The sequence below is a fragment of the Salvia splendens genome, chromosome 9 (assembly GCF_004379255.2).
Source record: "Salvia splendens isolate huo1 chromosome 9, SspV2, whole genome shotgun sequence".
NCBI lineage: Eukaryota > Viridiplantae > Streptophyta > Magnoliopsida > Lamiales > Lamiaceae > Salvia > Salvia splendens.
The window spans coordinates 26,292,810-26,308,604 of NC_056040.1; the positions used below are offsets into that span (position 1 = coordinate 26,292,810).

The 15,795-nt window shown below is 39.8% G+C and overlaps 1 protein-coding gene and 1 pseudogene across 1 annotated transcript; one reads left to right on the forward strand and one right to left on the reverse strand.

Moving 5' to 3' along the window:
* The first annotated feature begins 373 nt into the window (after positions 1–373).
* LOC121747555 lies at positions 374–2,228 on the forward strand. Its single transcript, XM_042141610.1, has 2 exons — positions 374–757; positions 2,002–2,228. Exons 1-2 carry the CDS (start codon positions 526–528, stop codon positions 2,049–2,051), a joined length of 282 nt encoding a protein of 93 aa, XP_041997544.1. The 5' UTR covers positions 374–525; the 3' UTR covers positions 2,052–2,228.
* On the reverse strand, positions 2,175–4,132 carry LOC121747554 (annotated as a pseudogene).
* Between the last annotated feature and the right edge of the window lie 11,663 nt (positions 4,133–15,795).

The window sequence follows — 15,795 nt, forward strand, 5'->3', positions numbered from 1 at the left end:
CATTTTACTATTATATGTTTTGTAACCTGATGCATATTTTATATGTTTATTTTAGGGGTGCGTTAAAATGCTAACTTTTCTTAAATTGCTAACTTGCTAACTCATCAACGTAGTATATTAAAAATGTTAACACGATTACACTAAAATTTCAACACATATTTGTGTTGACATTTTAATAAATTATGTTGATATTTAAATAACAATGTCAACATAATGTATTAAAATATCAACTTAAGATTATGTTGATATTTCAGTATCATCGTTACATTGATGAGTTAGGAAATTAGCCAATTAAGAAAAGTTAGGAAGCAGATCACGCCCCATTATTTTATGTATGGATGATGGAACAACTAGTAACTGAGAATATCGAAGGAGAAAATAAAAAGAAAAAGAGACGAATAAAACGAGAGAGAGAGGCAAGTAAGTTATTTTAGCGCGGGACGGCGGCGGTTGGAAGCACATAGTGGCCGAGTTGACCAATTCGCACGCCAATATTCTACTCTCCAAAGTCCAATCCAACCCCCGATGTATCGCTCCGGGAGCTCCACTCGTGTCTCCGACGAGTTTTTCTCCTCCCCTTCTCCACCAGATGCCGACCAACAGCAACAGCAGCAACAACTTCTTCCGACTTACAATCCAGAATCACACCTCGCCAAGAAGGATCGTCTTCGCCTCAGATCCGCCGAGGCCGCCGTCCACCTCATCCCTATTATGCTCATCATCTGTGCCGTCATCTTGTGGTTCTTCTCTGCTCCAGGTTTGCTAATTTACTCCTGTTTTATTGATCGGTATCCGTTTTTAGATTGATTCATACGATCTGAAATTACTTCGGCATGAAATTGGATTTATTAACTGAGGCCATCGAGATCCATTATTGGGGATTTCATATCATCTATAGCTATAGATCCTTCAAACAAAATGCAAGTGACAGATGAATTAGTCCTGATTTTGACTTGAGATTTTTTTGTTTTATATGATGATTAACTTTGAAGAGGATGGATACTTATGTATACAACAGGAATTAAGCCATAGATCTTCACCACTTTTAACTAGAGGCTATTCTGATCTTCAGTTGTGGATTTTGGGGTTGTGAACTAATTCATCTTCTTATCGATGAGGAATTTTACTACGGTCTTTCTTCTGTTGACTTTATCTGTTACAATATCATAGGGGGCTTTTGCAATACCCTTGATACTTTCTATCATTTCATCTAATTTTGCTTGATTTATATCCCATTTAAATGGTACTAGGATTTAGTCCTACTAATGAGAATAAAAATACTCAATCATAAAGAGTAAATGTTCTCCCTCCACAAGAGGATATACAACAAGTGGGTATTGATTAGTTGGTTTATAGGCGTGGATCGTAGAATTGCATACTGTTTGAGATTCAAATATCAACAATGGGATATCAAATAGGTTGTCAATACAATGTACTTGAAGCAACCGAAGTAACTGATGATTGTTGTTTGCAAGGTTTGGCGTTGTGAGTTTCTTTGTAAGTGAGGAATTATTGTCAAGACTGGAAGTTACTAGTTCTGACTAATTCCTAATGAATAAATAACCACATATGTTTGGGAGAAGGTTGGATCTTTCTCTGGTTTCATGAAATGAAGATTCAGTATGTGATCCTACAATGCTTGTTAAGTGTAGATAAAGTTTATTGTGACTGATTAGTAGACAAATTAAGTTGACTGTATCAATTTAATGATATTGGATTTGGGGGGAACATGCCAACTTTCTGAATGTAACTTGCAGCCCCATAAACTATGCTTGAATTCGTCAGTAACTCGTTGAATCCTGAGTAGTCTGTGGAATAAGTTTGCTGTAGTCACTAACAATCTTTTATGGTTATGCTTCCTGGCATATTCTCATTAACTGTTTCTTATTTTCAAGTAGCTTTTATGTGTAAGATGCTGTGTTTAATGGATTTCGTTTGCATATTCTTGTTCATTAATTCCATCAGCTTCTGAGACTGACATTATTCTCTTAAATATGGCAGTAGATTTGGCAAATAAAGGTGACTCCATTGCTGTCAAAGTAAGGATTTAGATGCTCGTCATCAACATCGAAGAAGGTGTTGCTGACACTCCGAAATATCAAGATACAGTTGATCTAAGATCGATAACATAGCTTTGTATAACGCCACATTGAAAATTTGCCGTATGCCTTGGATTAATTAATTCTTCACTCTTATTTATGCAACTGTTTTCGATTTTTTCGTCTAAATCGTGTAATTTACAATAATGCTGATTAGTTCGTTTGCAAACAAACTACCATTTCCAACAGCTAATCTTATTTGAGTTATGTCCAAGACTATAGCTGCAGAGGTTCAAAATCGAAATTGGTATGCTCCAAGATTGGCCCCAACCTAACTAGTTTGGGCACAATTACATTGTCCCGAACAGAGCATACCGCTGGGTTGTCAAGCTGCAGCAGAGCACCCACAAGATTGGCGCGGAGAGTCAAGGGAAAGATCCGCGGCCACCTCTCGGCTCCATAGGACCTAAACGCTTCTTCCACGGTCATGGTTCCGAGCCTCATTGCCTCTCCCAACTTATTGGCCAAGACCACTGCGTCCTCGAGTGCGCAGCAGGCACCTTGCCCGAGATTTGGGGTCATTGGATGCCAAGCGTCGCCAACAAGAACGACCTTTCCTGATGAAACCGGCGCTGTGATGCCCGGCCACAGCCAACGATCCACCAGAGGGGTTCTTATGATTGTATCGTCAGGTGTAGATTTGACGATGCTTAAGAGCTCCGATGGCCAGTCTCTGAGCAGATTCTCAGTTTCCTGCCTCAATATGGATGGATCAGTAATCTTGGGACCTGAAATGTGCACGAAGTGTAGGAAGATCCATACAAGATTCAATATTTACTATTGATCTTCCATGCCATTCAAGTATAGTTAGGTTATAAAAAGTCGAAGGGAAGCATACCCGGGGACGGGCTGTTGAAGCAGACGAACCAATAGACCTTAGTGGATGAAACTGGGACGTATCCAGCACGAACGCCTCTCCCATAGACATAAGTCACTCGTGGCTTGAATGGGTGGCCGTTAGGGTAGGCTCCAAGGCCGCGGAAAGCACAATAGCCGACGTATCTTGGATCAGGAAAGCCCATTCACTTGGCTACTGGCGACCGTATCCCGTCACAGGCGATAACAACCTAAGTGGCAGCGATTTAAGTTGAAGAAGAAAGCCATTTGTCAATGTGGTGATCCAAGCTAGATGAAAACTACCTTGGCAGATATGACAGAATCATCGTTAAATGTCAGCAGGGTGTCGTCGTTGTGGCCTGTCTCGATGCTCTTAAGCTTAGAGGAGAAGGAAATGGCAGCCGGGGGTAGCCGGTTTACAAGAGCCTCCAACAGAGTTCCCCTTTCTACCGCATGCACTTCTTGACTGCTTCCATTCACAACTTTCAGTCAAATTGTGTTACATCAACAAGAGGGTTCGGTTCGGTTTGGTTCGGTTCGGTTTGGTTTACCTTTGGTCCTCATCTTTGAATCTGAAGGAACGCAGCTCCCTCCCACCCTCCACTTTTACAACCATCCTACACAAAAGTATATATATATATGGATGTAATCAAATGCAAACTCTTACTAAGATGGTAAGTAAGAACACGCACTCTTCAATTTCGAGGAATTGTGGGCGTAGCACAGCAGCCACTCCAATAGCATCAAACACTTTCCATCCGTTCTTGAAAAATGTGAGCGAAGTGCCACCGCTCCTCAGCGACGCAGCCTGCTCAACCACCACGGACTCAATTCCGACTCTCTTCAAAACAAATTTTTTAAACCATTTCCGAATCAAATGAGAGGTGAAGGTCGTGGTGAGAAACCTTTGAAGTGCAACGGCGGTCGCCAGCCTGGAAATTCCGGCTCCCACGATCACTATGTCTTCCTTCCGGACACCACTCGCTGCCGCCGCCACCGGTGTCACCCTCCTCCGCCGTGAAGGATGCCTGACTGGCCATTTTGAAGGCGGTAGTAGGATTGCCATCTTGATACCAACTTGGAATGAATGTGTGGTTTTTTTTTAGATTTCTTCATCCGCTTGCTTTCATCCTACACCACATAACAACTACGCTTCCATTCGATACTCAACAATAACATAACGTAGACTTCTACAAATCGAGTATATTATTTTCTAGAATGGAAGAGGGTTATTAGTAGGAGTAACATTTTTATTTTATTCATTATGACCACTTATCTGAAAAAAATATCCCTCATTTCCACTCTAGGAGTCTCAATTTTGTCCGGTGCGGTGCGGGTTTTAAATATTATTAAAGAAAGTTAGTAAAAAAAATAGTAGAATATGAGTTCCATTTTTATATACTACTCCCTCCGTCCTACTTTAGTAGTCTCAGTTTTCTATTATAGTTCATCCCACATTAGGAGTCTAGTTAGAATCTTCCATAAATAGTTAGGAGTGAGCAAAAAAACCAGAAACCGAATATCCGAACCGAACCAAACCGAAATTTTGAAATTCGGTTCGGTTATTTCGGTTTTTCGGTTCGGTTCGGTTTTGAAAATACAAAAATTTCGGTTTTTCGGTTCGGGCGAAGAAAAAAACCGAAAAACCGAAAAACCGAATTATATATATATTCTATTAATTTAATATATTATATTATATATAATATATAGTATACTCTTTTAATAAATTCTACTATATTATATATATTATATGTATTATTAATTTTATGTTATATATAAATATTCTATTAGTATATATAAAATAAAATAAATTACACACATATATATTAATATTATAGTTATTTTTTCGGGTTTTTCGGTTTTTTGGTTTTGTTCGGGTTTTTCGGTTTTTTAAGTTCAGTTTTCGGTTTTTCAGTTTCGGTTTTTTGGGTTCGTTTCGGTTTAGATTTTGAACTAAATTCGGTTTTTCGGTTTTGGTTCGGTTTTGACAAAAAAACGAACCGAAACCCGAATGCACACCCCTATAAATAGTAATAGGTCTCACATTATTCCACTAACTTCATTCACCTTACATTTTATTATAGAGTGAACTACATTATTAGTCCCTAACTTTTTGGGCTGTGACACCACAAACCACCTAACAAAAATAAATAGCGCCAGAGGACCCTTACGTCTAATATAATCACGAATGCAGTATTTTTAGCCACTTTTCGGACGAAAATGCCCAAATGGCTTGAAGGGCATTTTTGGCAATCCCTAAATTCACTGACATATGAATTCTGTCACAATTCTGTCAGCAACTTCTTATATGATTTTCTAATAAATTCTAGTACTTCATACGTTATTAAAGTTTTTGCACAGAAAAAAACTTCTTATACCCCTCGATTTCTAGTTAGTGGTAACAATATCTACTAGTTATATCATGCAGGAAATTCAATGAGAAACAATAAAAATTATGGAAAAGTGAAGTTATTTATGCAATAAAATCTGAATCAATAATACACGGAATAAAAAATATTTCACATTTAATTAAATGATACAATAATTATATTTTCTTGAATACACTAACATTTAAAATATTATTTCATTATATGTCATCGAACTAATTTGTTACTTTAGGCCTAACTTTAAGACGATTTTTATGATTGATATTTTATTGAGCATTTTAATTTAGCTCAAATTCAAATTTTTAACATCATATGAACATTCAATCTTTAGATATAAATTTGTATAGTTTCTTGTCACTCATGATAAAAATGAAACATGAGTGATATTTTGAAAATATTCAAGTATGTGATATTAGCTATTTAGTCCATGGGAATTTTTTTTTATTAACAATACTAATTGAAATTAAGAGAATGTAATTAATACCGCAAAATTAGGATATTTTCATAATAAATAAAATTGTTCAGTAAATCAAGGTAAAAAAAAACACAAAAATATGGTAAAATACTAACACGGAAAAATACTAGAAAATGAGTTTTATAAGGAAGAAAGAGAAAGATACTAAAAAATGGGTTTTATAAGGAAGAAAGGGTCTCATTTTATTAATCTCCTTGTCTCATTCAAGATGTACATCTTGAATTTTTAGTATGACCCACTCAAGGTGTGCATCTCCTCATTGAAATATTCAACTACTTTTTTTTTCTCTCTTATTCCACCTAACAATTCCTCCTAAAATCTTGTGTCACTCAAGAATGTAGACATCAAGAGTGGAGTGGGACGGAGGGACTACTACATATGTATACAAATTGTTAGAAGATTGATCGACAAATCGAGTTGCAAACGAGCTAAAAGAAACAAACAAGGCAGGGATTTACGTGGTTCGGTGTTACCACCTACGTCCATGGAGAAAATGTGATCGGAGACTTTATTCACAGAAACAAATCGGTAGCTACAACACAAACACTCGAGAGAATACAAGCACTCAAACACTTCCACACACACAAGAGTTCATAGTAATCACAACCGATGAAGACCCTAAGATTAAAAGATGCCTCACAAAGAAAGTGCTCTCTCTTTTCTTGTTGTAACTGATGGGGGATGAGAATCTGATAATGATGCAGCAGTTAATCCCCTTCTTATACTCCACGGTGATGAGCTCTTCAACTTCAAGAATCAGCTTCATAACCGTTTTAACTACCTTTCAAAATACTTCTCATATTTGCAAATGAGTCCTTCGAACTTTGTCTATTCATGAGTTCCACCCATTCACAAATCTTCACCTTGGATCCCATGAATAGCCTCTCACCACTTCTCCCATTTATCTCAACAGCATTGAACCAGGTTGATCAGCTCCAAGCAATATTTCAGCTTAGAGCTTGGCAATGTCTTGGTGAGCATATCCGCCGCGTTCTCTTCTGTAGAAATTTTGGCAATCTTGACTAACCCTTTACTCACTTCATCCCTAATGAAGTGTAATCTCACATCCAAATGTTTACTCCTCTTATGAAACGTTTGGTGCTTGGACAAACAGATGGCACTGCTACTGTCACACCTTATCTCCACAGACTCTTGCTCAACACCAAAGTCAGTCAGAATTCCCTTGAGCCAAAAGCTATCCTTGACAGCCTCTGCCATAGCAATATACTCAGCCTCCGTAGTAGATAATGCAACTACAGATTGCAAACTTGATTTCCAGCTCACCAACCGGATTGGGATTTTCTTGTGTCAATACTCACTGCATAATCTGAATCACAGAAGCCTATCAATGCCTCCTTTTGATCTGCCTTTCCAGTCCCAAACTCAATCCCATAATCAGTTGTGCCTTTCAAATATCTCAGAATCCATTTTAAAGCATGCCAATGCTCAATCCCAGGATCTGACATTAATCTGCTAGCCACACTCACTGCATGGCTGAGATCTGGCCGAGTACACACCATAGTGTACATTATGCTCCCCACTATACTTGAATAAGGTATCTTATCCATCTCTTTCCTCTCTGATTTTGTCTTTGGGCACTGCTCTCTGCTCAGTTTAAATTGTTGGGCCAGTGGGACACTCACAGCCTTTGAAGAGTCCATTTGGAATTTGGCGAGAACCTTCTTGACATAATCTGATTGAGTGAGCCAGAGCTTCTTCTTATTCCTTGCTCTCACTATATCCATGCCAAGTATGCGCTTAGCCTGCCCCAAATCTTTCATCTCAAACTCAACTTCAAGCTGCTTCTTCACTGACTGCACTTCAGCTTCTGTGGCTGCTGCCACTAGCATATCATCCACGTATAGGAGTAGATAAGCTGCAGTAACTCCACCTTGCTTCTTAACAAAAACGCAGCTATCATATAAAGACCTTTCAAATCCTATCTTCTGCATATACTCTCCAAACCTCAAGTACCACTATCTAGAGCTTTGTTTCAACCCATGCAGTGACCTTTTGAGCATGCAAACCTTTCTTTCATTCCCAGGCTTCACAAAGCCCTCGGGTTGCTCCATAAATATGGTTTCTTCCAGAGTTCCATGCAGAAAAGCGGTCTTCACATCCAATTGATGAAGCTCCCAATCTCTTTCTACAATGATGGCCAAGAGGATTCTTATGGAGCTATGCTTTACCACGGGTGAGAACACTTCATTATAATCAATTCCCTCCCTTTGTGTATAGCCCTTTGCCACCAATCTTGCTTTAAATCTGACTTTATTATTCTGGAAGGCTTCTATCTTTTTCTTGAAAATCCACTTGGAGCCAACAGCTTTCTGATGCAGTGGCCTCAGCACAAATACCCAAGTTCTGTTCTTGTAGAGTGAATCAATCTCTTCTTGCATTGCTTTCATCCACTTATCCTTCTCATGACTTCTCATTGCCTCTTTGTAGGTTGATGGCTCATGATACTCTATTTCTTCTGCTACACACAATGCATAATACATCATGTCATAGTCATTAAATCTGGATGGAAGCCTAGTCTGCCTTTTTGATTTGGCTCTGAGTGGAGGGTCATTTCTTGTTGTCTGGGCTTCATTCTGATTCAGTGGGCTACTTTCAACTCCAGCTGATCTTTCCTCATGCCCAGCATCAACAGCTTCATCTTCATTCTCTGGAAGCTCCACCTCAAACTGAGTAATATCTTTGCTCTTCTTTAGAAAAGGCATCTCCTTTTCTCTGAACACTACATCTCTGCTCACAACCACCTTTGAACTCCCAGGCTCTGTGGACCATAGCCTGTATCCCTTCACCCTTTTCTGGTAACCTATCATCACACATTTGACAGCTCTAGGTTCCAGCTTGCTCTGTCTGACATGAGCATAAGCTCTACAACCAAAAGTCCTCAACTTTGAGTAATCTCCTACAGATCCATACCACTTTTTATAAGGTGTGCTGTAATCAAGAGCTGATGATGGAGACTTGTTGATAAGCACTGTAGCTGTGGATGCAGCCTCTGCCTAGAAACTCTTGGCCATTCCAGATGAGAATAACATACATCTTACTCTCTCCAACACTGTCCTATTGGCCTTTCAGCATCTCTCCAACACTGTCCTATGCCTCTTGATCCCTTTCTCTTTACAAAACTGATCAAACTCAGATGACAAGAACTCTAACCCGTTATCTGTTCTGAGACTCCTCAACCATCTGCCCTTCTCCAGTTCAACCTCTGGACACCATTCTTGGAACTTCTTGAAGGCCTCTGACTTCTCTCTGATAGGGTTTTGTATACTAGAAATCACCTTTCGAATGATTGGATATTGTAAAACTCTAATGGTTATTTTCCAATAAATGCAACAGATTATTTTTGTCATAATAGTGTTATGTTTTACATTTAATGGTTGTTTATTACATATTTAAATGTATGAGCAAACGTAACAAAGTCTAAGTCTTTGTTTTAGTAGACCGGTTGTGGGCGTCGTCCAATTTAAGGTAACACGGTCAGTTCTAAACAAAGAAAAATAAGAATTTCACAACCTAGATAGGCCTAGACTACCTATCGCGAAAGGTTGCAATGTCAGTCCGATTATTTCTAAACCTTATTGAAATAAGATGACGTTGGTGTGGTATAGCACTGAATGGATCTAACAGCAAGACGAGTCTTTATGCTATCTACTGAAAGACGAGGTCTTGAAAATTAATTTCTTAATCAATGTACGTTAGCATTGAGCATACGATATTGAGGATCCACTACTTTGACTTACCAAAGGTGCGGGTTTTTCGTAACCCAACGATCCAGGTATATTGGGTAGTGGTGATTGTTATCTAGAGGTGCTAGGATTGCTATTATGTTGAAACATGCGCGAGGAGAGTCTCGTTTGATAACATCCACAAGAGGAGCTCGAAACGAGGTTTTATTATTCGAAACCTAGCTAGTTGGAGTTTAATTCCTCTATGAATAATAAATAAGAGTTTCTTGCTAAGTCCTCTTGGAATTCCAAATATGTTAATTAATTAAGTCTATAGCAGACATTAATTGATTAATGGATGTTTCCATCTTAAGCGCGGGAAATGAATCAAATGCAATTAAAGGAAACCCGGAATACTTGTAATTTCGGATTTGGAAGGCAGTGCAATATTACTTCTAGTGGCTGCTCGTAATATTCCAATATAAGCTTATATTAAATTGTGGGTTCAATTTAATTAGTAAAAAGCTAATTGGGTGAGGCATGTTCCAAATTCTTCCTTAGATCTCTGACTGGGCCCAATATGTGACTTATATAAATAGGAGAATAAAGGAGACAGAAAACATAACAATTTATTATCAAAATTTTCGTCCCCCTCTAAAGAGAGAGCTCGAAATTTGTGCCTCCTCCGTGAGCTGAGTTCTGTCTTCCATTATTCGAGTCCTAGTACGTTGGTGAGATTTGCCCACACAAATATCAGCGTATAGTCCGGGACACCAGTCAGAAGATCCGAGGTCTTGTATTGAAGATCTTCACGTGGAGACGGAGCAAGCCATCATCGATTCTTGATTGAATCAACGAGGTAAATTGGCTAATTCCGTAGTAAGCATGTTTTAGGGATTTTATGTGCTAATGCATGTTTTAATTCAAGTTATGAGCATGATACATGTGATAATTACGCGAATAGATTTTGTCTAAATAATCTGCTAAATAGATCAAATTCATGTGATCCGTTTTGCACGCACGCTTCCGCTGCCAGCCCCTTCAGTTGGTATCAGAGCCAGTCTTTGGCTCTGATTATTTGGATTTAAATTTTGCAAAATTCATGTATGCATGTGTTATTTGATTGCGAAGCATGTTCTTGGTGTTTTTGTTTAATTTTATGCATGATCAACTTAAGAACTATCGAATCAAAGAACTTGAATTGCTCGAACGCACCACGTGCGATCGAGGTAGAGATGTCGAGACAGTGGGAGCCGGGAGCCGTGATCACGGGGCGACGCGCAGACGAGTAAGGCTCGTGCGCGCCGCCGGCCGAGACCACACGCACTAGACGAAACCCGGGTCGAGGTCGACGCGGCTGATGGAGTGGCACGACAGTTCAACCGAGAACGTGCCGAGACGCCAGGCCGAACCCTAGGCGGAAGGTTGGAGCTGGCCGAGAGCGGGCATGCCACCGTGCGCGCCGCTGGCCGAGAGCTCACGCCACCCGACGGCTCGGATGTCCGAGACGGGCGCCGAGACGCTGGCCGAGAGGCGCACGCCGCCGCGTGCGCGCCTGGCCGAGAAGCGTCGGTACCCGACGAGCCGAGACGCCGTGACGGGTGCTCGCCGCTGGCCGAGAGGAGCCGCGCCTCCGCGCACGCTCCTGGCCGAGACGCTGGCGACACCCGACGAGCCGCTGGCCAAGACGCTGGCGCGCCATCTGCGCGCTGATGGCCGAGACGCTTCGTGCGTCGTGGTCCGACGAAGAACTCGTTGGATTTTCGTTGTTCATCGTTCGTTCGAACCTCGTACGATGAGATAACGATGAAAGATTATTTTAATGATTATTTAATTATTTTATTAAAAGATATCATTAAAATATTATTATTTAATGGAAATAAAATCTTTTTGGAAGATTTACCTAGATTTTAGGAATATTTTTATTATTATCTATATCTATGGAAATAAATAATATTATTTTATTCCTAGATGATATAGATGAGAATAATTTAATAGTTTCCTAATATTTATCTAGATTTAAGGAATATTTTTATTATTTTCTATATCTATGGAAATAAATAATAATATTTTGATTCCTAGATGATATGGATAAGAATAATTTAATAGTTTCCTAATATTTATATATCTAAGATCCTAAAAAGGATAGATATGTATGAATACATTAAATAATGAAATATCTCTTCCAAATCTTGAACATGGAATTAATTTGAATTTAATTTTTCATGTCTTATTAAGAATTAAATAATTCATTTATTTTAGTCAAATCTTATAGTAGACATGAATAAGAATTATATTCTAGAATAATTCTTCCCTAGAGGAAGATACCAATTAATAAAAGATTTAATTATCCAGTAGATTAAATACCAACAGAATTTAACCAAGTCTTTCTCTGCCCTAAGACTAAGGATAATTAAAGAAAAACCAAAACCGAAATATGTAAGCTATAATTACGAACTCAACGTTTGTATATGGTCTCCATCAATTGGTCTGCAATTTATGAAGCTTTTTTCTAATATTATCGCCACCTGCTCTGTGGGGACAATAATCCTAAGAAAATAGCAAGTTCATGAGGGCGGATTTCTCAAATATAAATAGTATGAACTAGAATGTGGTTTCCAATATTATCGCCACCTACTCTATGTGGACAATAATCCTAAGAAACTACGAGATTCAGAAGTTCACACAGAATTTATGAGATAGCTTGATCTTGTTAGCAGCACATAAGCATTGTTATGGGAGTGTGTTGTAGAAACAAGACTCTGTAATGCTAAAGAGATGGTCTTGCTTAGGCAACATTTGGCGGCCATGCCACTCTGTGGTCTCTGGACTATTCGTTGGTGTTGTGACCAGTAAAACTGTAAGATTTTAATGCGTATTGACTTCCTCTGGAGGGTACAAAATTTTAATTTTACAGTTGTAAGATTTTGAAAAGTTTTATGGTTAATCTAATCAAACTTCTTACATAAGTTTATGACAATAGTAAAATACTCTGTTTTGGAGTGCAATCCAAATCGTCAATATGTCGTTCAATCCTCTTTCTGCAATTCTCAAAGAAAATAAACTCGAGGGCCAAAATTACATAGAATGGAAATAAAATTTGGACATCGTTCTCACAGCAGATGATTACATCTTTGTGCTCACCACAGGAGTCAGAGATGCACATAGACGGTGGCATAAGGCGAATGAGATGGCTAAGTGCTACATGTTGGCATCTATGTCATCAGTACTCAAGCATCAGCATTATGCTATGGAAACTGCCGCCGAGATTATGCAGAATCTCAAGAATCTTTTTGGTACTCAGAATCGAACGGCTAAGTCTCAAGCCTTTCGGAGTATCATGTCGAAGACAATGAAGGAAGGCTCGTCTGTGAGGGACCACGTCCTCGAGATGATGGGCCACCTCAACCAAATTGAGGTCTTGGGAGGAACGATCGATCCCGAGTCCCAGGTGACTATCATACTTCAAAGTCTTCCCCCTAGCTTCCAACAGTTCAAGCTCAACTTCGAGATGAACAAAAGGAATTACACCTTGGCAGAGCTGTTGACTGAACTTCAGTCGGCAGAGGACCTTATGGTCCAGGCTAAGGCGGCCATGATGATTTCGGTGCCTCGTTCCTCTGGCTTAAAGCCTAGCAAAGGAAAAAGGCAGGCACGGAACTCAGGACCGGCCAAGAGAGCTAAGGGAAAGAAGAAGAGAGCTAACAAGAAGCCCACAGGGAAGTGTTTCAAGTGTGGAGAGAAGGGGCATTTGAAGCCAGACTGTCCTAAATGGGGCAAGGCTACAGGTATGCACCAGGCTCTAGTTGTCGAGTCTTGTTTGACTTCGACATCAATTTGCACTTGGGTTATTGACACATGAGCCACTGATCATATTTGTTTTGATCCTGACTTAATGCAGGTGACAAGACGGCTACATGATCGTGAGATCGAAGTCCAGCTGGGCGACGCTACCAAAGTGGCAGCCGTTGCAGTGGGAGACATTTATTTGCATTTTAGTAGTGATAGATTTTTTATTTTGAAGAATGTTTTGTTGATACCTTCTTTTAGAAGAAATTTAATTTCAGTTTCTAAATTGGTTTATGATGGATATTCGATATCTTTTAATGACAACTGCGTTATTAAGAAAGATGGTTCTTATATCTGTCGTGGTATCATGGAAAACAATCTGTACACAATCACTTCTACACAGTTTAAAAATCACAAATCAGAACTCAATACAACATCAAAAATTTCAAAGAAACGAAAGGAACCTTCAAGTTCAATGAACGAAACGTACTTGTGGCACCTTAGACTTGGTCATGCCAATGAAAGGAGGATCCATTCTCTTGTTCAACAAGATCTTATCAAAGGTCTTGAGGAGGAACCTTTTCATAAGTGTGAGTCATGCTTAGAAGGCAAGATGACCAAGAGGCCTTTTAAGGCTAAGGGCAATAGGGCCAAGGAAGTACTTGAGCTCGTTCATTCCGATGTATGTGGACCAATGTCAATTGAGGCAAGAGGTGGTTTTTGATACTTCATCACATTTATTGATGACTTCTCGAAAATTGGATATGTCTACTTGATGCGTCACAAGTCAGAGTCTTTTGACAAGTTTAAAGACTTTAAGACTCTTGTGGAGAAGTATCATGGGAAGAATATCAAATGCCTACGATCTGATCGTGGAGGCGAATACCTCAGTGCCGAATTTTTGGACTACTTATCGGAAGTGGGAATTCAATCCCAACTGACTGCGCCGGGCACGCCCCAGCAGAACGGCGTGGCTGAAAGAAGGAACAGGACCTTATTAAACATGGTTCGATCGATGATGAGTTATGCACGTCTGCCTATTTCGTTTTGGGGACATGCCTTGCTTTCGGCAAGTCACATTTTAGACAATTTACCATCAAAATCCGTACCTAAAACTCCATATGAGTTGTGGACTGGGCGTAAGCCCAATCTAGCACATCTCAAGGTTTGGGGTTGCCCGGCTCATGTATTGGAAAAGGATCCAACTAAGCTAGGATCTAGGACGGAGGTATGTTTGTTTATAGGATACCCCAAAGGAACGAAAGATTATGAATTCTTTAGTCTCCGAGATAAGAAAGTCATTGTGAGCACTCACGCGACATTCTTAGAGGAAGACTATGTAATAAATCATAAACCCAGCAGTGAAGTGGCTCTTGATGAGCTAACTTCTGTCACAAGTTCCATTAACCAAGAACAAGTACCAAGTGTACAAACAATTCCCGAAACTTCAACTTCTACTCAAAATATTGTAGTGTCGCGCCGCAGTGGGAGGGTCTCACATGAGCCCGACAGATATATTGGTTTGGGAGAATCTATGGATCACTCCTCGGACAGCAATGTATTAGATCCCTGGAACTTTGCGGAGGCGCAGGCAGATGTCGACGATAGACAAAGACGTCTACGACTTATCCGTCCTACCCGAAGGTTGTACTGCCATTGGGAGCAAGTGGATATATAAACGTAAACGTGGACCCGATGGACGAGTTAAAGTCTTCAAAGCAAGACTAGTGGCCAAGGGGTATACCCAAAAAGAAGGCATCGATTATGATGAGACCTTCTCCCCAGTGGCCATGCTCAAATCGATCCGGATACTGTTGTCTATTGCAGCTTATATGGATTGGGATGTATGGCAGATGGACGTTAAGACTGCGTTTCTAAACGGCAGTCTTGAGGAGACCATCTACATGGAACAACCCGAAGGATATGCCATAAAGGGCAAAGAACACATGGTTTGGAAGCTTAAGAAGGCCATTTATGGCCTCAAGCAAGCATCCAGATCGTGGAACCAATGTTTCGATCAAACTGTTTGCAAGTTTGGATTCGAAAAGTGCCCAAGTGAAAGCTGCGTGTATAAGAAAGTTGATAAGGGGAATGTGGTGTTCTTAGTTTTATATGTAGATGACATTCTTCTAATTGGAAACAATAAAAAGATGTTGTCATCAGTTCGAACATGGTTATCAAACCAGTTCGAGATGAAGGATATGGGAGACGCGGGACACATCCTCGGGATCAAGGTTCTTCGGAATCGAGAGAAGAAGATGTTGTGCTTATCTCAAGAATCTTACATCGAAACAGTACTTAGTCGTTTTAGCATGCAGGACGCTAAGAAAGGTTTCTTACCTTTTAGACATGGCATCCATTTATCTCAAGAGATGTGCCCTAAAACGTCGTCTGAGATACAAGCAATGAGAAGGATTCCATATGCTTCGGCAGTTGGAAGTCTCATGTATGCTATGCTTTGTACTAGACCAGATATTTGCTTTGCTGTTTGCATGATGGCAAGATATCAGTCGAATCCGGGCCAA

What these genes read in the sequence shown, in the direction of transcription:
- LOC121747555 (XM_042141610.1), top strand. Translation starts at nt 526, where the DNA reads ATGTATCGCTCCGGGAGCTCCACTCGTGTCTCCGACGAGTTTTTCTCC. An exon ending in GTGGTTCTTCTCTGCTCCAG is followed by an intron (nt 758 to 2,001) that starts GTTTGCTAATTT and finishes TAAATATGGCAG; the next exon opens with TAGATTTGGCAAATAAAGGT.